The sequence below is a fragment of the Micrasema longulum genome, unplaced genomic scaffold, assembly GCF_059751315.1.
Source record: "Micrasema longulum isolate JH-2025_06_02 unplaced genomic scaffold, ASM5975131v1 h1tg000155l, whole genome shotgun sequence".
Taxonomy (NCBI): Eukaryota; Metazoa; Arthropoda; class Insecta; order Trichoptera; family Brachycentridae; genus Micrasema; species Micrasema longulum.
In genome coordinates, this window is record NW_028277360.1 from 162,090 (window position 1) to 190,063 (window position 27,974).

The 27,974-nt window shown below is 32.3% G+C and overlaps 3 protein-coding genes across 6 annotated transcripts in view; 1 reads left to right on the forward strand and 2 right to left on the reverse strand.

Moving 5' to 3' along the window:
• Positions 1-168: 168 nt before the first annotated feature.
• Positions 169-3,974, reverse strand: IFT43 (intraflagellar transport 43). Of its 4 annotated transcripts, XM_088242689.1 has the most exons (5): positions 3,899-3,959; positions 3,715-3,805; positions 3,353-3,460; positions 1,386-1,424; positions 169-694 (listed from the first exon to the last, which is right to left on the reverse strand). In XM_088242689.1, the coding sequence occupies exons 2-5, from the start codon at positions 3,792-3,794 to the stop codon at positions 484-486; spliced, it is 438 nt and encodes a 145-aa protein (XP_088098815.1). In that variant the 5' UTR covers positions 3,795-3,805; positions 3,899-3,959; the 3' UTR covers positions 169-483. The 4 variants fall into 4 exon arrangements, with proteins under 4 accessions (XP_088098815.1, XP_088098814.1, XP_088098817.1 ...); XM_088242688.1 differs by having other exon boundaries at positions 3,715-3,974; XM_088242691.1 differs by lacking the exon at positions 1,386-1,424 and having other exon boundaries at positions 3,899-3,953.
• Positions 3,975-4,608: 634 nt separating this feature from the next.
• On the forward strand, positions 4,609-9,998 carry LOC148284099 (ATPase family gene 2 protein homolog A). The gene is made up of 2 exons (XM_088242692.1): positions 4,609-5,121; positions 7,778-9,998. The coding sequence occupies exons 1-2, from the start codon at positions 4,755-4,757 to the stop codon at positions 9,694-9,696; spliced, it is 2,286 nt and encodes a 761-aa protein (XP_088098818.1). The 5' UTR covers positions 4,609-4,754; the 3' UTR covers positions 9,697-9,998.
• LOC148284100 (uncharacterized) overlaps positions 9,788-27,974 on the reverse strand; it is a 32,429-nt gene continuing 14,242 nt past the window's right edge. Inside the window, exons 2-5 of the mRNA XM_088242693.1 lie at positions 14,189-14,303; positions 12,075-12,307; positions 11,048-11,235; positions 9,788-10,282 (exon numbers count right to left, since the gene is read on the reverse strand). Of these exons, the coding sequence (XP_088098819.1) occupies positions 10,021-10,282; positions 11,048-11,235; positions 12,075-12,307; positions 14,189-14,303 (798 nt within the window). The 3' untranslated portion in view covers positions 9,788-10,020. The remainder of the gene's footprint in view (positions 10,283-11,047; positions 11,236-12,074; positions 12,308-14,188; positions 14,304-27,974) is intronic.

Here is a 27,974-nt window from a genome sequence, read left to right on the forward strand (position 1 = left end):
AACTGTTAGGGATATTCCAACTATATTACAGCCATCTGCATATCCCACTATCTGACTATTCTTGAAACATATTGGAGCCAATGTTGATTAACCTCTACAGTAGTAAGATATTATTGACATTTTTAAATGACTGCAACTCGGTCAGTAAAATAAATATTTTAAAAACGATTTATTTTTCTTTGTCGAATCGTCCATAGATCTCAATAAAAAAATTTAGACGGTATCTGGGTTTTATAAAGAAGACCACCGTGGGGTCATATGCTTTTTGAGCGGGATTTTTCCCGCCCCAAGAGGTTAATGTTCTGCAGATGACATGCTCTAGCTCTGAGTTAAAGAAGTAAGAGCCAGGCTATCCCCTTGATTCAGTCCTTGACTGAGATTATTGTTACTTTAAATTGTATTAAACCGTGTTATGGAATAGCTAATTCTATTCAATATCTCAAATTGGTTTTTGACTAAATAATAACAACTGATCATGAAACATTATACTCCTCCTTTATCTTTATGATAGTACTCTGATAAATCTGAGAAAAGAGAGTCGACTGTCCATACAACATCGGGTTCTTTAGTGTGCACATCAGGATGTACAAACTTCAGTAAGGGTGCCATATTCACCCCATCCAAAGAAGAGCATGAATACTGCTTCAGCAATTCTGAATCCAATTCTTCATACATCAGTGACCGGTTTAACATTCTAAAACAATAACGAATGACAATCATGTAACCTATATTTATGAATAAAAAATAAATTTTTATAAATATATCTAATATATTGAATAAAATGGTTAATAAAACATAAGGAAAGATGTGGCAAAGTACAAGGAAAGTGTGGTCAGTGAATTTATAAAAGAGAATGGAGGAACTAAAATTTTGCAGAAAAAACTTAGCATTGGCAGAAAACAAATAACGACGTTGTGTAAAGAGGATGGTAGCGAAAGCAGGAACAGATTCAAAACACTAATTATAGCTAAAGAGTTCTACGAAAAACTTTATACCTCACAAATACCTGAGAGTAAGAACCAAATCCAAAAGATTGGAATTAAAAATATCGGATTAGAAGACATTCCTGATATAACATGGGAAGAAGTCCAACATGCCATGATACAGGTGAAGAACAAAAAACCGCTGGCTATGATGGTATAGCTATCAAAACCATAAAATGCGGGGAATAAATTCTTCAACAAGCAATTGTGACCCTATCAAATAAATGTCTGGAAGGAGAACGCATACCAGAAGAATGGAACAACGTAACGATCATTCTCCTTCACACAAAAAGCGACCATAGGAAGTTGGAAAATTATCAACCTGTTAGTTTGTTATCCCACTTGTACAAGCTGTTTGCAAAAATAATTAATAATAGACTAATAAAATAGACGCATACCAACCGGTAGAACAGGCAGGATTTAGGAGAGGTTAAAATCACCCTGAAAAATATTTAGAAATATAATGAATATACTCTTAATATGTCATTACAACTAGCATTCATTGATTTTGAGAAAGATATTGATTCTGTAGAGATATGGGCAGTGATGAAAGGTTAGGATAATTGCAGAGTGGATCACAGATACTCACAACTCCTAAAAAACATATCCAATAATGCCACCTCTATTGTACAGCTCCATGGACCATCCGAAAAATTCCGCCTAAGAAGAGGAGTAAGACAGGAGACACAATATCCCCCAAATTATTTACACTAGCTCTGGAAGATGTCTTCAAAACTCTTGACTGGAACGACAAGGGTATTAACATCAACGACGAACTCATTAGCAATCTCAGATTCGCAGATGATATAGTCCTATTTGCTAAAGATGAGAAAGAACTTGAAAACACGATAAACGAAGTTAATACAGCATCAATATTTGAGTTTGTCCTAGAATGACAATCCAGAATAGGTAGAAGAAGTGTCGGCAGACCTCAGACAAGGTGGTCTGATGACATAAGACGAGTTGCAGGAAGTGGTTGGATGTGGTTGACTCAGGACAGGGAGATATGGAGACTAAAGGGGGAGGCCTATGTTCACCATTGGAGAAGAGACGGCTGACAATGATGATTTTTAATAAAATAAATTCAACTTTCATTTACAGTTAGAAAGGCTCCAGACTGATGTTGATTATTCTACAAGCCATAAGTATATGAACTTAAGTTTAAAGTTGATCCTGACTGGATATGAGCCAACTGTGTGATATCACGTAATTGGCCTATTTCAAACAATGTTGAAAATAAAAATAACAGGGTGGATTGATATTTATTGTACTATAATTACTTATTTATTATATTTATTTACTTAACACTAGGGAAACATAATAACTAGTACACCAATCTCCACTCTGTTCTATATGGTATAATCATATATTACCTATGCTGCATTAGTAATATAATATTTTGTTAAAATTAAAAAACTTTGTTTTTATTTTAATTATAATGAATAACCACAAATTCAGTGCTTCAAATATGTTTAAAAATATAGGTAGGTATGTGTTATTTTTTGTCTTTGGTTATGTCACTTCCTGTATGATAATGGAAAAATAAAGTCAACATAAAAGTCACACACAAAGTGTTTATTATTTTGTTAATCTTATTTAATTTGACCAACGAGCGCCTTTTGCCTAAGTAGGTCAAAATAAAACAAAGTGAAACTTAACCAAGGAATCTTATTGATATTTTTATCAAAATCATTTACTATGGAGTTTCATTAAAAAATATCTACAAAAAACATAGATATTATTAATTTAAATTAACAAATAACAACAGGGATGGAGAATACTTTAAATAAGGGAATATGGAAGTCTAGGCATTTACAGGGCTTATGACCTGTCATTGGACAATATGTATGAAATAGGCCATTCTCTGTCGGATATCACACTGCAGGTTTGTTTATTTGGAAATTCTAGTAATTATGAACACAGTATAGGCAAGTATTTTTATTATATTTGGGACTATGATCAGCTAACTTGCAAACTTCTTATTTAGTACAGATTAAATATTTTTTTACGGTAAATCATTACAAGAAACGACTCATCAACATCAAATGTATTAAATAAGCTTACAGAATGAACAAAACATATTTAAAACTGAAAACAATTTCTAATATTTATATTTTTAAATTGGCATTTTCTTTGTTGCATACGCATTTCACTAATGAATACAAAGCATAAATAACAGCTGATTCTGCATCTGGAAATTGTTAAAAAAATTCCACTTAGTGGAATGATTTTATTTTGATACATAGTATCAATCAAATCAATTTGTCTAGTTTTTCTTATTTCTTTACTGACTAATGAGCGTTTTCGAGCAAGTATGCATCTTCAAGGTGATCTCGGGAATTATAACTCGATTGAAATTTAAAACCTACTTGGGTACGGATGATATATTTTTAGAAGTGTTATCTGCCAAATCGTCAATATCTGGTATTGTAGGGATATCATCTGTAATCGGAACTTTTTGTGGAATTACTTGCATCCTGCAAAACAAAATTAATGAAAAATATTAAAATGAGTTATTGTTTAATTTCATAAAAATAAAATAAAGGCATGTTTAAATAAACTCAATTTATTACAAAATGGAATTTACTGCTCCCAAATTGTCACCTAGTGGTTTATAAGAGCATTAAATTATTATAGAAACATTTCTACTATAAATTATAAAGGTGAAATTACACGCCTACGTAAAATTTTATACTATATTATGCTTAATATTATAAATTAAATATCTTACTTTGGCTGAGCTTGATTTTCCCTACCCCAAGCTCCAACTGTTTTCGTCTTAAAATCATCTTCATTTTCCGCAGAAGCCATTGTAGTTTGGCCTTTATAAAAAAGTGGTATTTTTAATGTGCATAAATTTATCAAACTACGGTTTTCTAAAGAATCGCCTTTTTAATATACGAAACCATTCTTACTTTTATTTGTTTGTAAATAACAAAAATAAATCCATGACGACCGTGACAGTTAATGTCATAGATGAACGCAACCGAACCATAATGTACAGATTAGTACCGCCCGTGCGTTAACTTTCTCGTGTGTTCTCTTTATCGATTATATCATATTTATCGATAATATATTTTTCTAACGAAAAATACTTTGTAGTAATCAGGATTGCCAACTCTAGCGATTTCGGGAACAATCTACCAAATTTGATTGATGTCAACTCTACCGATTTTTAAATATATTTTATGACATAATAGCAGCCACTTCTTTCTTCCGCAGATTGCCATGATTTTTGAATTGTTTGTGATATGCAAAACTGTTTCCTAAAAAACAGTTTTTAGAGCAACGTGGCAAAATCGTTGGCTGTTCTTAATAATCTGAGCTGTGTAAACCGTTTCTTAAATATCTGTTTTTGGCAATGTGGCCGTCCTAATTGTGAAACTGTTCTAGCTGATAACGAATCGACAGAAATCTACCGATTTATTTTTCAGAATCTACCGATTTTAAGTTGATAGAGGTTGGCTACGCAATTTGTAATGCAGATTTTCGTTTTTTTTTTTATTATGAGTAAATGAGCCATACCTAAAAAAAATAATTCGAAATAGATCGAGGGATCAAACATTTTCTTTATGATTATTTTCCATTGTCTCTGATTTTCTCACTATTCTGTTATTTGACATCTGTCACTGTCACGTTTACATCCGTAACCTACGAAAACTGATATCCTTAATTTATTTATCTTTATAAAGCCCACCCATGTTCAAAGGCAAACTACAATATCTACGATATTCAAAATGTTTTGATGATTGACATTTTGATATCGGCGCAATGGCTCCTAAACAGAAAAAAAATATTTTGTGGGCAAAATGTGCAACTTGTCTCGTTGATTTACCTCAGAAAGAATTAAAAAATCATTCTGATAGTGGATGTCCATGCACGCCCGACACCTGGTTTATTCCCTATATTTCTAACGATGTTCTATATTGCTTTTTAGACATTAAAAATATTACTGAACACATTGATTTGAATAGTGACAACCTAGTGTTCGTTCATCCATCCACTATACAACAATGTAGTTTTGTGATTGGCGAAGCTGTTTTACTACAAAGCCAATGTAAACTATTGCCTCCTATTGTGAGGTCTGTATGGCCATCCAATACGGAATCACTGACTACAATTCATTTATCTTCAAAGGGTAAGTTCTGTAAAAATAAATTATTAGTATTACATTATCTCTTCTATATGTATTTTATGTATGTAGGGAAATCAACATATGCAAGGAAAATACTTCTTGTTTTTTTTAGAAATATGTTTTGTTGATGCAAAATGATACTTAACATTTTCCCAACCTTATGTTGATACTTAAATTCCTTTTTGAAATAATCTACAATATATTTTTATTAAAATTCATGGATACTCATTTATCCTATAAACCTATTTTGCATAAAATTAATATTTAATGCACTAACTCTGTGATTTTCCTTGTAAAATACAGTGATCATAAAAAAACCCGCACCAAAATTTTGACTGTTAATCCAACTTTATAGCAATATTTCTCAAAAATGGTAGTTGATTTGACAAATTTGTTTTACATTATAATTGGGGTTTGGTAATTAGTTAATATATTTAACAAACGGCTAAATAATTTTAGTCTCGTGCTACATGTCTACTATTAAGCATTGTCCGCTTAGTATGGAAAGTTCCAAGCAAATGTCGATTGTCGTTAAGTCGAAAATTCTTGCACTCTGTAAATAAGCTTCTCTTAACAGACAAGATGAAAAAGACTGCTCGAATGGGCTAAAAATCATGAAATTTGGACAGTAACCGACTGGCAGAAAGTGATGTTTTCCGGAGTCCAAATCTAACTTGTTTTGCTCAGATAGAAGACAGCAGGTGCGCCGTAAACCTGGAGAAAGGTTTTACCCAAAGTACATGAGGACGATAAAACATTCACCCTACGTCATAATATTGGGTTTAGGACAAGTCATGGCGTTGGACCCGTATACTTTGTACAGGGAATGATGAATGCAGTACAGCATAAAATAGTTTCTAAAATGACGCCATACCTGCGATAGGGGCCTTAACTGAATTTCACGAGGATCCAGTTTTTCAATACGATTGTGCCCCGTGTCATAGAGCTCGTTTTGTGAGTACAAGACCAATATTTTTATTAAAATTTTAATGCTAATCCATCATAAATAATGTAAGTTTATTATTGATAACCAATTTCAAGGAATTAATGGGAATAACGTCTATGAAATGGCCTGGAAACAGTCCTGACCTGAATTCCATTGAAAAGTTATGGGCAATTATGAAGGAAAAATTTGACAAAAAAAGGCGTAAAACATCATGGAGCTCAAAAAACTAATGATTGATGTCTGAAAAAAGAAATGATCCCAAAAATTCTTAGTTCACTGCATGAATCTATGCCTAACAGGATAAAATGTGTTATAGAGAATAAGGGTGATGTTACAAAATATTAAATCATTATTATTACTAGAATTGTATTTACCATAAATTAATTTTAATGTATAGTTTAAGTACCAAATAATATAACACAAAAGAAAACAAAATCTTACCGTTACAACAAAAGCAGAAAATCCAACTATTGTTAACTCATTAGTGAATCAGCCCATATTGGGCGATATCAGTTCTTAGAACATAATTGTAATTTTTAAAATTATCTTAAGCATTTGTAATTTAACTTTGCTTGCTTTTGTAACTTAATAAACGAATACACGTGTTCCGGACGCGCTGGAAGCGACGGAATATTTTTTTAATTGTTTGTGCTCTACTTATATTTAATAGTATAGGTCCTCGGTATATGTGAAAGCCAAGGGCTGAATCCACAACAAAGGCGATTTGTTCCATTTTTGGGTTCGGCCTTGGCTATACCGAGGAGAATGTAGAATAGGATTTTTTGGATAATTTTATGTTGAATGTATGTATTTTGTGTATGTTTGTTATGTTGTATATTCAATGTTCATTCTTGTATGCTGCTCGCCGCGCTGCATACGGTCGATTAAACCCGCGCGCGGGCGGACGCCGTTATTTACGTGGCCGGCCGTCGGGCAGAGTGAGAGGCCCTTTTCAGGGCAACTGAGGTTGACTTAGCGGTCAGTGCTTTCTCGGTGCGCCGGGCTCTCAAGCCTCCTGTTTACGCCGGGTGGGCCGATTAAGTGGAACCAGGAAGACATAGCCGTCACCAATAAAAATCAATAAAAAAAAAAATTGAGTTTAATAGTTAAGGTTTTTTTGAAATGCGGGTTTTTTTATTGATCACCACTGTATATAACTACGCATTTAGTTAGTGCACAAAATGTAATATGCCGACCGGTTTCTGATACAATTGCTCTTATGTTGATACTTAAATACGCAGTTATACTGTTTTTGCATCTTCATTTATGCTCTAGGATATCACTGAGATTATTCGCAGCCTAATTTAATTACAATAAAAAAAATCTCCAATTTATGACGACATATTAATATGAGATCAAATCCATTTAGTATTTTTTAAATTTCCTATTTCATACATTACCTCCTCAATGCTTGATTTAGATACTTGCATATTTTTCACGATAAATTGTGTAAAAATGTAATTCTCTACAATTAAATGTAAACATATTGTACTGAATGAAATTTAAAAGATGATTATTTTTAAGTACCTATTTATTATATTTGAAATTTGTATTCTGCAAGCTTATTCAAATATACCAAACGAAATTATTATTCCATGACTTACCTTCTAAATTTTTGTACAATTCTTTGGTTTCAGTTCATCCATTATTTTTCATCTATTATGCAGCATAAATTATATTATTGTAATTCAATTGTCAAACACATGTTTTCAGGTCTTGATACTCGGTGGAAAAATCAAGCCAGGACTAAAATTTTCATTCAACATTTTGACTTCAAGCCACGCCAAGCAGAAACAATATATGCTTCAGTTGACAATGAATATGTTATGGATAATCTAGAATTCATATCCTTTCTTAACTTTTCTCAGCTAAACAAAATAGTTTCACCTTTGTCTATGATTCTTTTTTCTTTTTATGGGAAAAGCATTCATCTGACAATTGATTCAATCAATGATATAAAAAAATATGATGGAGAAAACTCAACTCCTTGGTATCTTATAAATAATAGTACTAACTGGGTTATTAATAGTAAAAACAACAAATTAAAGCCCAAAGTCAAATCACATGTTTCCATTGGTGGTGTGGAAAATATTTTGAATGATGTTAATTCTATTATGAAGTTAGCCCTAAGTGACACATTAAAATGTAAAGGCTTAAAATTGATGAAAAGTGTTTTATTATATGGCCCTTCAGGAACAGGGAAAACATTAATAAGTAATTTCATAGCTGGGGAAAGTGGTGCAAATACAATTCATATTAATACATCTGAAATCTACAGTAAATTTTACGGGGAAACTGAAGCTGCATTAAAAAAAATATTTGGGGATGCGATGAAAAACTGTCCAAGTGTTATATTAATAGACGAAATTGACATCCTGTGTCCCAAACGTAATACATCTGCCACAGAACAAGAGAAGCGTATTATTTCAACCCTCGCAGCATTACTTGATAGTATGCACGAAACTGATAAGAGGGTATTCGTTTTGGCTACCTCCAATAAGCCCGGCATGTTAGACCCCAATCTAAGGCGGTATGGACGTATTGATCTAGAAATCGAAGTCCCAGTGCCCAACCAGCTTGCTCGGCTTGATATATTCAGTAAAATTTTATCACCAGTTGACCATAATTTAACTATTGATGATATAAAATCTCTGAGTGATGCCGCACATGGTTTTGTTGGTGCAGATATTGCTAATTTATGCACTCAAGCTTCAATGCACATGCTTGGTAAAACTCCCTTAAATGATAAAATAAGCATGACAGACTTTCAGTGGGCATTAAAACATGTTAACCCAAGTGCAATGCGAGAAGTTCTTGTAGATGTACCCAATGTCAAATGGTCCGACATAGGTGGACAAGACGATTTGAAATTAAAATTAAAACAAGCTGTAGAGTGGCCATTAAAACATGCTTACTGTTTCTCTCGACTTGGAATCAAACCGCCATCAGGTATTCTAATGTATGGTCCCCCGGGATGTTCTAAAACAATGATAGCGAAGGCTTTAGCTAATGAGAGTAATCTTAATTTCCTTTCTATTAAAGGCCCGGAACTATTCTCTAAATGGGTGGGTGAATCAGAAAGAGCAGTGCGAGAGTTATTCCGTAAAGCGCGGCAGGTAGCACCTTCTATAATATTTTTTGATGAAATAGACGCCCTCGGTGGTGAACGCTCAAAACACGGGAGTGGCTCAAATGTTCAAGAAAGAGTTCTGGCTCAAATTTTAACAGAATTAGATGGAATATCTCCCTTGGGTAATGTTACGATCGTTGCAGCAACTAATAGACCTGACAAAATAGATAGCGCCCTTCTGCGGCCTGGTAGACTAGATAGAATTATTTATGTTCCACTGCCTGACGAATCCACCCGTTCAGCTATATTTAATTTAAAATTTAGGAAAATGCCTCTTGGTAATGATGTTAATATTAATGATCTTATAAAGAAAACGGAAGGTTATTCAGGAGCAGAAATTCATGCAGTTTGTCACGAAGCTGCTATTAAGGCTCTGGAAGAAAATATAAATTGTAATGAAATATTTTTTAATCATTTCAATGAAGCTCTAAAGTTTGTGCACCCTAGAACTCCATCCAGCCTACTTCTTATTTATGATAAGTTTGACAAATGTTTTTCTTAATGAAATAAAAATTATCACAGTCTGAGTCTCAATATTGGCAAGTTGGTAATATGTCCAATCAAAAAATATTTTTGTTTAAAAAAACCACCAATTGTTTTGAAATATTTATCACGGTTCATTTACAATGTGTATAATAAAGTCAAATTGTATTATTATAATGTATAATAGTAGTAAATGCAAGAGTACATACATAAAGATAACTGAAGCTTTGAAAAAATGTTGAATTTACATGGTTATTACCTTATTTAAGTTTTTAACATTACATACTTAAGAATATCACAGTTTATATATTATAAATAAAATTTATAAATAACTCTGCGCATTTTATTTTCCAAATATTTGTGGATGTTTTGATGATTCTTCTTTTCCCTGTTTTTTGGGACACCGTCCCAATTTATTGATGTATGTTCCGAATTCGCAATTTGGAGTTTGACATTGACCATTTTGTATGCAAAGCCGATCCTTTAGACTGAAGTACTCTTTGCCTCTTTTAATCCTCATACAATCTCTTTGTTTATTAGAGCAATCACAAGCACATTCTCCATCATCCAATATATGGACTGAATACTCAGCTGGACACTGACATCTACAAAAAACAAATCATCAAAAACACAAATTGATGTGAAAATGACTTATTGATGGGAAAAGCAAAATTTATTATGTGTAAACCTCAATATCGTCAGGTTTCTGGCACAAGTTGGTAACTACAAATCTTCAAATGAGATGTTTTCATAAATGGCATCAAATAATCTTTGTTTAAAAAGCAAATAAAAATATTTCAGATTTTATGATTACAAAAAATATATATATAATGGAATGTATGAGCTTTTGACTTTAAAAGTGCAATACAACTAGTAAAATGTTAGTTACCAACTTGTGCCAGAAACCCAACGAATTATCCTATTACATATTTATTCAATATCTAAGTAAAACAATTACATCGTCGTTGTTTATTATTATCGTTGTTGCACTGACAATATCTGTTTGTTGAGTAACATTTTAAGGAGATAATTTATGCATTGTACTTTTTGATGATAGGTTTTTTTTATGTATTTTTTTTTTGACAAAAAAAGGAAAATTACATAATTTAATTAAAAAATTGAAAAAAGTGTATTTTGTTGAAACAAAATTATGTAACCTTTATGACAAATTAAAACTACTTTTAAAAAAGAAAATCACTTAACAGATATTGCCGGCAGTTTATGAAGAAAAAAAAATCATATGTATCCTATAAGATACATTGCCAAGAAAAGGGTTAAAGCTACAATTTTTTTTATTGCGGGAGCAAATTTTATTTGACAATAAATTAATGTCCATCTCTCGTGCAAAGTATGTTTGTACATTTCCTTACCTCTTGAAAGGTTGTGGCGTATCTTGTTCGAAATCATCATAAACTCGGTGTGAAAATGGCCGTGGTGAGAACGTTGATGTTTCATCTTTGACCATAAATTCTTCTCGTTTGTGAATACATTCACATTCGGTATGATTGATAAAGCTCAATTTTTCAATAACAGTTCTTTCATGACCAACAATAGCTGTCTGAAATAAAAGAAATGTGTATTTTACAATAATGTATAAAGTGTTTAATATGTTGGATATTTTTTAATCGGGTAGAAAGCTGTTTCGGGAAGTCTAGGCGTTTACATAGCTTATGATCTAAATTACTCACTGAGTAACATTTACCATTCTGCCTATAACTGGTTGACTTCCATATTCACATATGGCAGTTTTCAATTCCCTATGTATTATGCTAGATTTGAATGTTATATTTCATATGCGTGTTGGCCCACTATGGAGAAAACTTGCAACGTCTATTTCTGGAAAGGCGTAAGTTTTATATAGACCAGAAATTTTTATATTGGATTGGTTTCCAAGATAGACAACGGCAAGAGTTTGAATTCTTACTTATTTTAACATTGTTTAATATGTACATAATAAAATAATAATTATTATTATTTATTTTAAGCAAGCAGCTTAAAGCTGATATGCTTAAATCTATTTTAACGAAACTTAGCTATATTTTTGTCAATGCGCGATATCTGGTTGACTTTATATAAAACATTTTAATTTGTTTGAAGGTAACAATACTATTATTTTTCAAATATTATTGATAGACTTAGTTCTTCATAATTAAAACATCATATCTTAGCGCCATATAGCCTAGACTATGCTAATTTTTATATGGACCTACTTAGTACCCGAGGCTGTTTTAAGTTAAATTTACGTATCATATTTTTTCATAAATTATACCAATATGCAAGGGTTTTTTGGTATTGATGGGTTCAACAACAATTATTTTAAGTTCTTATAGATTTTTGTAATATACTTTGCAGGACTGAATTCTTAATTATCTAAGTAAAAATGTAGTACGTACTAACATAAAAATGAAGTTCCACTTTGTGAGTACTCTTAGGCGCACATGTCATGGCCTCCACCATACAACATCCCGTATCATCTCCACACCGGTGTAAGAATGTGCAGGAGGGTATATACTGCTTCGAGGGGTTGGGATGAATACTCTGGACAGATACTATACGCTTCTGTGGAACTTTACATACTCCTTCCTTTCTCATTAGCATAGTATGCTGTATTGCTGCATTTATGTCTTCTTCTGTAAAAACATTTTTAAATGAATAAATACATCTTGACAAAACAATTTTTAATAATTTGTTTATTACATTTTGAAGTGCTTTTCCGTTTGTCCACTGTTCAGTGATTAGGCCATTCTGCCATTATACATTAGGTTCTAGGTTCGCTGTCCGACTTTCAGTCCATGAGGACTCTGAAATGTTGATCTGTTTCAGCATCTGAAGCATCTTACTTTTATGTATAAAAAATAACTAACTTTTATGATAAATATTTTTAGGTTTACCTTCAAAGATTGAAACCGAGTTCACACTACCGCTTTCGATATAAATATAGATAAAGTAGAATCATTACTTATTAATAAATAATTAATGATTCTACTTTATTTGTAATTGTTGCGTTTTTTAGGTATTTTTTTTTCTGTGATATATGAATAGGTATACAGCATGAACTGGGTTTTTAATAAATGTTATATTTATTTTTTACATACAACCACAGAAAAAAGAAACAAAAACCTCTACTTTAACTTTTTTTTTAAAACTCCTTTTTTGAACAAACGAAAACGAGCTCGCTACAGCAATAGTCGCATTTTTTAGGCAGCTGTGACCTAATTTTTGTTTCCTATAATTTTTAAGACAGTCACATTTTGTGAATTTTGAATATTCCGTTTTGGCAAAATTAATAATATTTCAAAGATTAAAAAATAATAATGTGAAGACAATTTTAAGTTCGATTTTCCTAATGAGTTCACTTAGTGCATGTTCAATAAATTTCTTAAATTGACCTATGAATGTAGACCCAATGATGTTTTGCTAAAGAAACACAGAGAGTTATTCTACTTTAGCTAGTTTATTTCTAACTAAACCACGTTGATTGATTACTTTTGTAACAAGTCCATGTTCATGAGGTCAGAAGATCGTGATAACCTTTATGACTAATACACAAAATATAAATTAGTTTTATCAATAATGAGAAATAATTCACACATTGCGAAGTGTATTTAATCTAGCCGTAAATTTAACTTTTATCATCGACCTTAAAAACTGAAATTATTTAGTTGATATTAAAGTTAGAAGTAGTAAATAGAGATACAATAATAATACAAAATCAACTTATAGAAGATAATACTGTGTGTCAAAAATCGATTAAAATATTGTGAAGACATTGGTATCAACCAGCCTACCACATTAGATCAAGTGTTAGTTCTCGGGTTCAATCATTCTCATCTGGGTCTAGACTTATTATTTTTTTTATTGGATATTTTGATGTGTCGTGGACTGGCAACTAAAGCGTATAATTTTATGTAATTATATATATCTTTTAGATATTGTTACTAGTATTTTAATTTTTTAAAATAAGATTAAATATTGCAAATAGCTTAAAATTAATATTTCATTAGATTTATAGTGGAAAAACAAAAAAAAAGCAGAAAAAGAACATAGTAAATAATTTTGGATGGGATCCCATTGAAAGTAACTGTAATGTGTGAAATAATGAAGAACCATAACCATAATGAAGAACCAGAACCCTAGACGAGTGTTTTTGACTTAGCCACACTCGGGTAAAAATCCTGAAAAATAAAATCAAGTTGAGAAACGTCCGAATCGTAGTGTTGTGGTTGGCGCGCTTGCCTACAATGCTCAAGGTCTCGGAAGATTCCTGAAAGAAATATTTGTTTTTAAATGTGGTTTTCCACTGCAGTATTTCATCATCCTTAGACTCCCACCTGAGGCGTACGATTGATCACCTTACCTTCCTATAACAGATTATAGAGATACGCTGCATTTGATTTAACAATGCAGTGCCCTATAAACAGTCGGGTGTGGATAAGAATTTAATTATTATGACGACGAAATTACAAAAAGAAGCCTATATCACTGCTTTTAATATAATAATAACCACTCACGTTTCACTCGATGACTTCGCTTGGAATGGGACTCCAATTGTGTTCTTGTTCCATAGTAGACCCATTTTTTTTCAGTAACAGGTCCATCACTGGCGTCAGATTGTGGTCCATATTCCTAAAAGGATAATAATATTATATAGTATATAAATTGAGATATTTGTCATACTCTATTTATAATCTATTAAATGATTGCGGCATACATGAAAAGCTCATTATTATTTCATTCATAAACTTGTCACTATATTTTACTTCAGATATTAATACTCGTCGAAGTGATTTTTCATTTTGCATGATTTAATTACTCATACCGGAGTTGACTCAGTAAATATACCATACCATACAAATATTATTAATGCGAAAGTGTGTTTGTTTGTGTCTCAACGTAGCGACCAATTTACACATTTTTTTCGCATAGGGATAGCTGGAGAGGGGAAAAGTAAAATAGGTTACTTATTTTTCATCATATCAACCATTAGAAACATTATTTAAAAATGAGTAGGCGGTAAGGTGGGGTGTTAAAAAAGTCCATTTAAAATTAAGACTTGCTCTATCTATGGTTAGTTTTGTTTTTTATATTGGTCGGTGAACAGAATAACGATGCTACGTCGCCACAAACTAACGGATCGTCGTATTTTTTTCATAGCGATAGTTTGCAATTAATACAAGCTACTTTCTGTCCCAAAAAATACATATTTCCGTCGGGAAAATTCTTAACGCGAAATGACAAAACTAATTAATTACCTGACTAATTTCTCCCAAATACTACGTGAGCAAAGCCGCAGGTACTAAGTTATCATAATTATTATCATTCCCTTTCCGCACCTAATGATGCATAGGGCACTGCATTGGTGCACCAATCGCAGCATATCTTGATCATTTTTGTTACATGAAGGTAAGAGGTAATCAGCTTTACGGTTCAGGTGCCAGTCCAGGGACTTTGAAATATTCTAGTGTAAAAACACCTTTTTACAACAATATTTCATGTAACCATGTCAGAAAACAAAGCCGAGACGTCTTGTATGGTAGGCGAACGCACTGACCACTTAACCACGAGGCCCACTACTATCGATGTGTTATTTCAAAAAGTATTTTTCTAATATTTAGAATCTTGAAAAAGGGTACACAAACACATTTTTATATGTGCTCTAATAATAAAATAGTATAAAAATATATTTCATTTATAAATTGTTTATTACATAAGTTTATGCCTTGACCGCCTTGACCTTAAGTTTGAATTTTGTTTTTTTTTCTCATGAATGTTTTTTCCCATGTATTTTTTTACTGCCTTATTAAAATAGAATTTAATGACTTCGTCTTGTTTCTAAATGAAAGTCTAATTTTGACCTTTTCTCTGGAATTATGATCATGTCCAAGTTGAGTTTCTACAATTTTTCCTAAATTCTGTATTTTTTTTTAGAATTAATAATTTTACACTAAAATATTATGGTATTGTAAAATATTATTTGTCTACATTTTTACATAAAAGTATTCGTAATTATTTTTACTTTGACTTTACCCTTGTGTATAAGAATATTGTTATAAAAAAATATCAAAATTGCGATGGAGACTAAAATTTTAGTTTTCTTTTTAATTTTATTCATTTGTTTTCTTTCTTTTTTTATTAATTATATATATATATATATGTACGCGTATTTATGTACATATGTGCGTTTGTGTATGCACATATGTTCACGTGCATATGTGTATATACTCATATATATATATATGGGTGTGTGTGTGTGTGTATGTTTATATATATGTATGTATGTATGTATGTATGTATGTTTGTTTGTATGTTGTATGTGTTCATTTAAATTATTTTCTATTTCTTTTTGCATTGTTTTATATTTACTTGTTTCTTCTTCCTTCTTCTCTTTCTTCCGTATTTTCCCATCCCACTTCCTTTCTCCCCTAGCGAACTGTATGTTTTGTTTTTTATATTTTTGTTCCTATATGAAAACCGTAAAAATTGGTCTTGTTATTTGTGGTTATTCAGTATGTATTGTTTGTAACATGACTGTGTTAGTTTAAAAAATAAAAATATATAAAAAATAATACACTTATTCAAAATAATTAAAGCTTTGTTTTGTAATTAATTTGTTTAAATAATAGTGTGGTTCAATGATCGTGTTGTAAATAATTTTAAATATTTAATTTCACTAACCTTATTTGATTTGCGTTACCTATGAAAAAATATTGATAGAACTACTCAGCTTTTTTAAAACACAAGTTATTTAGAAATCATAGTACCTACAGTATTGTGCTAATTAATGGAATAAGAGTAATTTTTGTAATTTTTTACCTATAGCAACATTCATATGTCAATTTGACAGTTGTTTAGCGCCAAAAATTATGACTTACTGTTCATTAATCCTTTAAGAGTTCATATTGGTGTTTGTCGGTGTACTATATAACTGCGGAATACAAGAGTAGCGCAGGACCGAGATACTTTCGCTGTAGTGATCGCCAATGTCGGGTGGACTTGACAAGGCACCGTAAGAAGATATCACGCCGAGGAAAGGGGAAAAGATTATAACTTTAAGTGAACATACATCAATGACTCCGAAGGAGATTGCAAATGAATGTTTTGTGAGTCAAGGAGCAGTCAGCAAGATTATTAAGCAGAAAAGAGAAACATGGTCAGTTGAAGCAAAGAGAATTGGGAAATGTGGAAGAAACCGGAAAACTAGTGTCCGAGATGAAATTTCTTTAATAAGAAATAGTCAATTAAACCCCAGAGAAACAAGTTACGAACTTCAACGAGATTTAGCAGTCACTGGGGGGATGATACATGACTCAACAGTACGAAGAAGACTCGTTGAATCTGGAAGAAAAGCAATTCGACTTAGAAGAAACAACTCCTGACGGCACGCATGATGAAGCAAATGCTCATTTGGGCTAAAAAATATACCAAATGGACTGTAGAAGACTGGAGGAAGGTGCTGTTTTCAGATGAGACCTACTTTCTCGTGCAGGGATATCGCACAAAATTTGTTAGAAAAAGTGGGGATGAAAAACTTAATGTGGCTTATATTGACCAAACGGTGAAATATCCTGTGAAGAATATGTTTTGGGGCTGCTTTTCGTATATGAGGACCAGATCTTGATACCAGTAGAAGGAATTATGAATAGCCTAAAGTATAAAGCTCTATTGGAGCAGCACTTGAGTACAGAACTAAGTAAATGTTGTCCTAATGGTGGGGCTGTATTTCAACAGGACTCAGCTCCTTGTGTCTGTTAAGTATTTCAATGATAAAAAGATAACTCTTTTAGACTGGCCTGGAAATTCACCTGACCTTAACCCTATAGAAAATTTGTGGGCGATTTGTAAATCTAGGATACAAAAATTGGACTATACCACCAAGATAAAGATGATGGAAACTGTTATTCAGATGTGGTTTCGAGATGACAGAATAAAAGAAAATTGCCAAAGTTTAATTGATTCCATTCCAAAACGTGTTCAGGCGTTATAAAAGCAAAAGGAGGATATACATACGATTAAATAATAAAATATTTTATGATTACAAGGAATTTTATTCCATTAATTCGCAAAATACTCTATGGCGATGAATCAAAATACCAATCAAATATATTTTTTATTAAAATTTGGTACAGGTACCTACTATTTTTTAAAACATGTATTTAGTTGACTAACCTGGCTATCTGTATCCGGGCAGGTTAAGAATACAGTTCTGCGTATGTAAACATTATGAATACGGAAATCGAGATGAGATAAGTAATCGAGTTGGCGCGTTTGCCTACCGTGATTGAGATCCCTAGTTCGATTTCCGAGAATGTCTACATGAAATATTTGTATGAAAAGTGGTTCTACACTGCAATATTTCATGTTCCTGGACTGGCACCTGAAGCATAAGGCTGATCACGCTACCTTCTTTTAGCAGATGATTGATATGCACTATGCCCTATGCACCATCGGATGCGGACAGGAGTATGATGATGATGAACCTAACTGAACGGTATAAAACTTTTATACCTAAAAATTCTTCATTTTCATAATTTTTTCCGTACGCGATTTTCATGTAAATTAATATTTAGTGAACCAAACGAATAATTTTATTTTCTGTCTAACCCAAACTTCTCTAATAAAATAGTCTTAGATAAACAATGGAGCCAGGTGGGCGTCGTGTCGTTTGAGGTATTGTTGATACATCTACCTACGAAAAATGTATTTTTGTAAATCGTATAAAATACCCAAATCACGCGTTTTCGCTAGCCTAGTTCTAGTTTCGCTAGTCTTTCCTTTATTTTATTACCTACTACTGTACCATATTTTGGTCCTAGATATATGATCATACAAATACTGTTAATATTATTTTGACAACAACACATTAACAACAGTACCGAAAAAACAGCATTTTTTTAATGGAACGATGTTTTGTGGAACGATATTTTAGTATCGTGTAAAAAAACGCGTAGTATGTTAGTCTCTTTTAACAGACTAATTGCTTATTACTATGTAAATTCCGAACACATATTTTATAATATAAAATAGATAAACATGTAGTATGCTCATTAGGGGCGAGCGGTGGGGTTTTTGATTAGGGAAGCAATTAATATCTAAGTAATTGGTACATAATAATATATACTGCCCTTAAGAAATTAAAGACAAACTGAATACTTTATACATATGATTAGAAATAAAAACAATAATTTTACATATCTAGTAATAAATTGTAATGACAAATCAACCAACTTTGCTATATATACTATAATTAAAAACTGCGAAGTATTTTGTGGCATTATGATTTATTTGACTAAAATGCAGAGAAAACAAAAAAAATATTATCCTGTTAAAAAACATGACTTTTCAACGAAAAATAATTGGTCATTATTTGAACCCAAAAAATCAACATATGTAGTAAATTATAAACTTTTTTCTTGTAACAAATCAACATTATATTGATGATTGATGGTTTGAATTAAATTCTAGATTGTACCTTGTATTTCTACTCTATCGCAAAATAACAATTTAACTATTATGTCCAGCGCTAAAATATCAAAATCGCATCTCTGTGCTGCGCGGCGCGGCGTTGCGTTGCGTTCGCGTCGTATGTAAACTACATGGAAAATAGAGTATTGCTATGTTTCGATTGCTTCCGTTGCGTAGTGAGAATTTTAGACTGCGCCTGCGCCCGTACTGCGCGTTCAGTACGGCGCTGGAACGGAATTTCGAATTTGCTTCCATCGCGATCGTTCTTTAAATCGATACCCAGCCAGCCGGTAGCAAGTACGCGCCGATCAGGCGATCAGTAGTATCAGTACGCGCATGACAGCGTTGGTAACTGGGTGTACGGGAGATTACGTTGCTTGTTAACATATTTTTATTAGGCGATAGTAAAATTCCTTCACAATTTATCTCGACTATTAATCAAATTATTATTCCATAATTTATTAATAGTAATTTAAATGTTGGTTAGTGTGACTGATAATTAATTGATGAAATATGATATTTTATAAACATTATTTGCCAAAATGTAGGGGAACTAATGGTTCCATGCGTTCTATGAACGGACCGCGCATGATGCTCATATACCTATTATGTCAAAATATCGTGTAATAACTTAGCACCGCGTTGTGTGTAGATAAAATGTAGGTAGCAAATTATCGCTAAATCGGTCAAACCTATTTTCACACACAGTAATAAGTCATTGTAATTATCAATTTAAAGTTATGCGCTTATTCTTGACCCTAAAATGAGGTCATTTCTATTTCGCGAATATTGTCATACAGTTAAAATTATTGGTAAATAATATTGCATTTCCCATTTGTGAATATAGAATGGCGTAATTAGGTAATATAATACGAGGTATGTTCAGAAAGTAAGTGTACTAGATTTATTATTTTCTAGAAAAAGTGTATTCTAAAAAAAATTACAGTATACACTTGATACACATACATTTTCCACATAATCGCCATCCTGTTCAATGCATGTAGTGAGCCGTGGCACAAGCTTCTCTATGCCCCCCTCGAAGACCTCTCCCGTCAGCTCATTCCCCCCCTTCAGAACCTCTTTCTGTACCAGCTCGTTGGCTGAAAATTTAATTCCACCCATGTGTGCCTTCAGGGAGGTGAAACGATTAGAAAATTCTCTCCTTCCAATTCAGGTGGCTCGAGAAACTCGCGGGCGCTATTGACCCGATGTTTCTTGCGCTGCTCTGTCAGCTGTTTTGGGACCCATCTTGCGTACAGTTTCCGGTTTCCCAGCGTTTCTCTGTGAGTGCCTCGTATAAAAGAGTTGGGGAGAGTTATAGAAACATCGCAGAAGTTTCACACACTGTCAATCGGCGGTCTTCGCGAAAAGTTTCCTCGATTTTTTGCACCAACTCATCAGTCAAAATGGAAAGTTTCCACTCCTCTGTTCGTCTTGAACATTTGTTCTGCCTCCACTAAACTCCCTACGCCACTTAAACACACTCGTTCTGTTCATAACGCTTTCGCCGTAAACCATTTTGATTCGCGAAAAAAAATCGGTAGGTGTTATTCCTTCCGCGAGTAGAAAGGGGATCACAGCACGTGGCTCGCACTTGGCGGGATTTCCTAGTGACTGGACACTAAAACGTGAGTTTACGTAGGTACTACCGTGCAGAGATTATCTGCCGTGTTCCTGCGATGCTCGCTCTGTCGGGAGATCCCCCTTTACCACTCAGTGTTGCCAACCCTCAAAAAACCACAGCCCGTTATGGTTACAGTACACTTACTTTCTGAACATGCCTCGTAATTACCGTATTGCTATTTTACTAGCTAGCAGTGAGTGATATTGACACTAACATTATTGTATAAATTGATCGAATAAATGATTTATAAAGAAATTTCAAGAAACATAATTTGTGTATTATTTGTTAACACAGTCCTGTACGGCCGATTTTACATTGGTCCGCGGTCGTGCAACCCACACGACACAGTAAAATTAGGGTGGATTGATTTTTACTATAAATATTTTTATTTGTATTTATTTAGTGGCTGCTCTCAGAGGAAAATCCTGCAAAGGGAAATTAAGTAAAGAATAGTCTGCCAATTAAAAATACGTATTTTACACTGCGATTTTTTTTTACAGTACCGTGACTCAAATGTTTCATAAGTTTTTATTTATTTATTTTATTTCACATACAATAAACAATACATACGACATTGGTATAATAATCACGTTATGTTAAGACATTGTTCATCAATTATATGTAAACACAACATGCACAAATTAATAAAAAAAAGTTTATATTTTCTTCTTTTTTTAATTGACTAGTTTATGATTAATATCAAATATTGTAGTGCTTTCACACTTATAGGTTACGGAGACAGGGTATAATTTAAGCTTATAACCGAGTTGCACAGTTTAAACCCGCGCTGTGCCAGGGGATGCCCTGCAAGACATCGGACCCTCCCACCCTCCATTTTTTTGCATTATATGCAATATTAAAAGAATATACAGTGCCAGATAATTAATTGTTTTTCTTTCACTCTCGCAGATGCCTCCCCGATGCTGTGCGAAAAAGACAACTGCGAGACGGACTGATTATGCGAAATTAAAATCAACGTTTCGTTGTCCCGTTTTATGCACCCCAATACTGAACCGATTTTGTTGTTTTTTATGAAAGAATATCAAAATGAAATTATCTGTGTAGGTGCTCTTTGAGTTTAAAAAAATGGTTATCATATTTGTATACCATACAATCCATACATCCGAAGACGGAAAATAAAACTGGGTGCTTTTAAGGGTTTTTGGATGATCCTAGTTCCTATAAAAAACAATTTATCAAAAAAACAAAACAATTGTGATTCGGCAATGGTAAATATCTATCGCGTGTAAAAAAATCACTGCATTAACGTCATAATCCAAGGGTAAAATAGGGGATTACGTTTGCATGAAGAAACGCCAGACCGCGTTGTTTATAAACATTCAAATACAATTTTTTTGTTTACTAAAAAATAACATCCTCCCAATTTTTAGTACATATTATGCATTCTCATTGAATTAAACCCTGGTAATGGATGAATAAAATATTTACACTCCTTAACTTTTTTTCTACTTATTAAATTGAAGATATTAATAACTATAAATACACCCAGCGCAAAGCTCATTATTTTGCAAAAAACCGCACGTAAATCGGTCCAGTAGTTTTTTAGTCTATCGAGGACTAGAGAATAGATTTAGCGTAAGAAAATTGTATTAAAAAATATAGTACCTAGTGAATTTATTCGTTAAATAAATGTTTTTATAAGTTGAGATTGACCTTAAGATATGCCTACATAGTTGGGCAATATGTTAAGTGTGGAGCTTTAACTAAAATAAACACTTATGTACATATATGTATTATCAATTAAATTCTAAATATTCAATTAATTTGATGTCAGTGTTTACATAAATTGATTGTCATTTTTTCTGACTGCGAAAGTAAGAAAATGTTTGTACTGCGCGACATGGCTTAGAATAATTTATTACCGTATTTATAATGCGGTAGGTACAAGATCTTCAATGTACACAGTACACAGTACCAACTACATTCCTCCATACATCTGGGAAGCAAAGGGCTTTGGCCCGCACGCGGAGATCTCAGACAGTTTTAGTTTAGGCTAGCCAATGTATGAGACAAGCAACGGAATGTGACCGCAGTACAATGTAATATACAATATTATTCACTTGTGATTGAAGCGTTTGACTTAAAAAAATAAGCCTATGTGTAGGTGTGTATTAAAAAAAATAACACGTCAGAAGTATCACATATCGAATTATTTATGTATAGGGCACTGATATTGCGTCGCTAGCTGAAGTGTTATCGATTGTCATAATCGAATCCTCATCCGTACTCTGTGGTACATGGAACACTGCATTGTTAAATCAAATGCAGCGTATCTCGAACATATGTTACAGGAAGGTAAGATGATCAGTTTTACGCTTCAGGTGCCAGTCCAGGGATAGTAAAATACTTCAGTAGAAAAACACCTTTGAAAACAAATACTTCATTTCAACCTTAACATTAATCGAACTCAGGACCCTTAGCATGGTAGACGAACACGTTAACCACTACGAGACGGGCGTTTCTCCCCTCAATTTCTCTTTTCAGGATTTTTACCCGAGAGCAGCCATTGATTGTCAACTAAACAAAATGAAAATGATTCCTCTTACGCTTCTGTTCTAGTAGACAACATTCAGGAGCATAATCCACTAAAATGCGTTATTTTTTGAAAACTGTTTACTGTTTGCTTTATAGTTTAATCAGTTATTCAATTGGGCGGCTAGGCTGTTCATTAAATGCCGGAATTCAATTGAATGGCTAACGGAAGCACAAAAAAAAAAAAACAAAAAAAAATGTTGAAAGCAACGTTTAACGAAAGGGTTGAACGTCGCTTAGCCATTTTAATACAAAAATAATATAATTTTTTTTTACTATTTATTTTGATATGTGAAGTTAGGTTAGTGTAGGTTGGGTTAAATTTAATAATTTAAAAAAATGGGTTTTTTACTTAACTTAATAAGTTACAATTTGACATTTTTTTATTTATTTATTTTATTTTATTAGGTAATTCAACAAAGATACATACTAGAAAACATACAATTTAAAAGCATTCGTCGAAATAATTTAACATGCATATATATCTTCAATTATAGAATTACACAAAATAGATTTATACGTTAAGTTGTTATACATATATTTTAATATTTTTGTTTATACGGGATACAATGCAATAAAAAATAAGTTGTACGTGTGCACTTATTGAATAAGATTTATTCCTAAGAGACTATTATTTAATACAATTGACAATAAATTCATAAAGACTTCTTATTCAATCATACCTGTTAGCGATATAACACCATAGTTAACCTTTCGTTTTTAAAAAAGTGATTTGTTCAAATAAATATGGTAAGAATTTTCCTGGATGACGTTATTAAACAATTAGTCAATTCCAAAAATATTGTGTAGATACATCATATTAATTACATCAGTATTTAGTATTAAATAATATATGTCATAATAACATCATTAGAGTTTAACCGCAGCTTTTGACTAATTTAAGCGGTATATTCACGTGGGCGTGGCTTTGATTATTTTTTTTTTTAAAAACACGTGTCCTGGTTAAATTACGTTCTTACTTAAAACTTCTACGTCCTTAAATTAATTTAAATATAGAAATTCTATAATCCATAAATTTTGTAAAAAGGACAAAGTATGCAATGATTTGTACCTAAACAAACTAAACATTAATTTGATTAATGTGGTCATGATGTATTCGCTTCTCCTTTGCAAAAAAATTACATATTTTAAGGCAAGGGGAAAACCAATTTACATATTTTTATAATACTGCGCACTTTTTTTTTTATATGAAAATAACATTTTCATATAGGTACCTACATTTTTTTTAATGTTAACATTTTCTAGCATTGTCACACATAATTTTTGGATATAGGGAAAATTTAGGTTATATAGCACAGTTGTTACTCAAATGACATAAAAATATCGTTTGTTTAAAGTTTATAGTAATATTAATCGGTATTTCAACTAATTTATTATATCCGTTTAAATAATTTACCCATATAAGTATATAGATATAAGGCACTCATGGAATCTATACGAAAACACTTTTTATGACTTCATTACTACATATTATGATCAAGGATTTTTGTTAAAATAAATTACCATCAGGAACCTCACGTTCATTCAATTCAAACACCAAATATTTATATTAATTACTGTAAAGGTCGTGATTTATTGTATTTTCCATGAGGTTTTTCTGATTTATTTTTCACAATCTAAAGAAATGAATAAATACTAATTGTATCATGTTTATACATATTTTTGTATACCAATTATTACATTTGCTTATGCACTTGCACGTTTCGTGTCTAATGGACTTAAAAACTTGTGCGATTTAAAAAATATATTTACCTTTTTAACATTGGAGCTTGAAATTTTTTGTTTAATTTGAACATACTGTATTTTTGTATTGAATGTGTTTTATTATACCTACATGTAAATATAAAATACAAATTGTATTTCCGTTAAGTTACTTATTTCTTTTATCTTTTTTCTTCCAAGTGCTCTGACTCAACGCGGTTTTTTGTAAGCCCGAGCAAGTAGGTACCTACATAAGCATGAGTCGGTCAGTGCGTAATTAATTTATGTACCTTTGAATATGTTTATGTTATTATAGTAAGTAAAAGTTCCTCTCCTCCACTCCTCCAGTTTTTAGCTCAACCCCAACCTTTATACAGGATGTTCTTTAAACCCTGTCACATCCGAAACCACGATGATCAGTATGGGCAAGAAGACATATTAGCATATTTAAAAAAATATTTAGAACAATGAGAAAATTTAAAAATAAATTATTTAAAAAACAAATGGTTGCTTACTTCTGCAGGGAAGAAGCGAAGGGAGCGCGGCGCAGTATCAGACTCCCCCCTTCCCCCTTCTCGTTTCACCCCTGCAGAAGTAAACAACCATTTTCTTTTTTTGATATTTTATTTTTTATAATTATTCGTTATAAAAAAATATTTTAATGTGCCAATATGTCTTCTTGCTCATACTGATCATGGTGGTTTCGGATGTGACAGGGTTTAAAGAACACCCTGTATAGTGTCTTATTTTGTTTTCTCATTTATAATATGTGTAGTGTAATATATTCAATTGTATTATATATTCTATCATTATGGGTGTCTCAAAACCGACTTGAATTTTGAATTTTTGATAATTTTCGTTTCGAATAATTTATCGGAATTCGCGATTACTACCACTCGTTCCATAATCGCACCCTAAACTCCTGCACCAAGTAAATAACAAAGGCAGTAATATGAATAATCTCGAAATAATAAAGATTCACAAAAGAAAAATTCTCAGAACAATTTAATTAATAATCACACATTTAATCACCCCTCGCCTTTATTGACAATGTTCCCTTTGCAGTGTGATACTGGACCTCCCTCACTCCACTTGCCACTCCCGTAGACGTGGATCCGCGTCTGTTAGCACTATCTTAGCCAAGTGGATGTTTTCCCACATACACACATAGTTTTAATAAATTATTGTAACATCTCATGTGCTAGATTTTAAGAACTAAATTCCACTTAACATTATTTCCCTCGTTGATCCTGTTTCCATATCGGTACTTTACACAACTGTCCATATATATGCTTACACCTTAGATAAGTGGAATAACCACCCTAATTTTAGGTTCCATCACTGATTAATTTGTTTGTTTTTTGTATAGATTTTATAATGACGCCGTGAACAATATTCAGTGTGTACTATATCAGTGTTATATCACCCGTCGATGGGAGGAGTGCTCTCCCGAAACTGCCGTAGTTTTCTTGAAAAATAATAAAATTGGGTAACACTAACATAATTATTTAGTTTGCCAACATAGCCACGGCGGACATTTGTCGGATGTTCAATATTGTTCATATTTTACATTGAAAAGAGAACACCCCGAAATTGAACTGCAGTTTGTGTTTTAATAAAAAAATAAAATTCAAGTAGGTTTTGAGACACCCCCTTTATTTGTGAAAAACTTTAACTGGATAAATGTACTATTTTATAAAAATAAAAAAAATAATTTATATATCACCTGCCGTTTTTCTTAATAAAAAAAAAATATATATTTTACCTAATATTTTTTTGTGTATATTATTACGAACTTTTTGTATTAAATTGCATATGCATCTACTGTATAATGAATTAATAAACAGTATTTTCAAAAATATTTTGATTTATATTACAATTAAAGTAAGTAGTTACCTATACTGTGAGTAAATGAATGGGGTTCTAATTTTTTCATATGCACGTTATGTCTCTAATAATTATAGGGGACTTGAATAAATTCTCGCTGTTTTTTCGTGAAAATCAATCCTTTTTTTTAAAAAACAACAGTAAGGGACACGTCATAGCGATTAAAACATCATGAAATGTGATCCCACCCTATTCCCATTTTATCCCAGCAGTATTTTGACACTAAAAAACGACACAACACGGCATAATTGAATTTAAATTAGCAGTTACGTACTAAGCGAAGTCTACAGAGTAACTAATGGCCAAAACGTAAAACTACTCATTTATTGGTAGCTTAGTCGGCTTCAGTTTGATGCGCGTACGCGGTTTCTGGAATATTATAGTTCTATGGGTAATGCATTTCGTAGTTCTTCAAAAAGGTTATTGTAAACATACACAACCACTTGATTACATAATATCTATGTCTGTATATGTTGTGTACTTACGCTTCGTAAGGCATTCTACGCACCTACTATGTATTTTGTTGTTTTAAATGCGCATACTTCCTGTTTTATTTAACCGTGGAAATTCTGATTCATTAAATTATAGAGACACAACCTGAACCAATATTAACTTCTAGCAACTGGTCTTTACGTTGAATACGATTCAATCAAATGGTTTTGGTATATCCAGGTTACCAGGAGACCAGGCATGCATGTAGATTAAACGAACCTTAGCAGGGTACGTATTCTGATAAGAAGTTAAAATATATCTTCAATTTTATCTACAATGTGAAATTAAGTTTTCTGTAAGAAAAATTTTATCTGTTTACAGTGTTTTTTTTTTCGAAACGTGTTCAATTACCGGTTACCGACGAAGATACTTTCAATTTTCATACAAATATACACACTTTCGTACATAAATATCGATATTACTTTATACCATCTCAGTACGAGTATATACCGATGAAGATAGCCGTTCATAATCGCGGCCCAGAAGTCAATTCAAAGTTGTGTAATATAATGCAACATTAATAATTTGTCTATACCTCTATATTTGTCAACCCCTAT

What these genes read in the sequence shown, in the direction of transcription:
- IFT43 (XM_088242688.1), bottom strand. Translation starts at nt 3,794, where the DNA reads ATGGCTTCTGCGGAAAATGAAGATGATTTTAAGACGAAAACAGTTGGA. An exon ending in GAAAATCAAGCTCAGCCAAA is followed by an intron (nt 3,461 to 3,714) that starts GTAAGATATTTA and finishes TTTGTTTTGCAG; the next exon opens with GATGCAAGTAATTCCACAAA. An exon ending in AAATCCTGCCTGTTCTACCG is followed by an intron (nt 695 to 1,385) that starts GTTGGTATGCGT and finishes TTATTGTTTTAG; the next exon opens with AATGTTAAACCGGTCACTGA.
- LOC148284099 (XM_088242692.1), top strand. Translation starts at nt 4,755, where the DNA reads ATGGCTCCTAAACAGAAAAAAAATATTTTGTGGGCAAAATGTGCAACT. An exon ending in AATTCATTTATCTTCAAAGG is followed by an intron (nt 5,122 to 7,777) that starts GTAAGTTCTGTA and finishes ACATGTTTTCAG; the next exon opens with GTCTTGATACTCGGTGGAAA.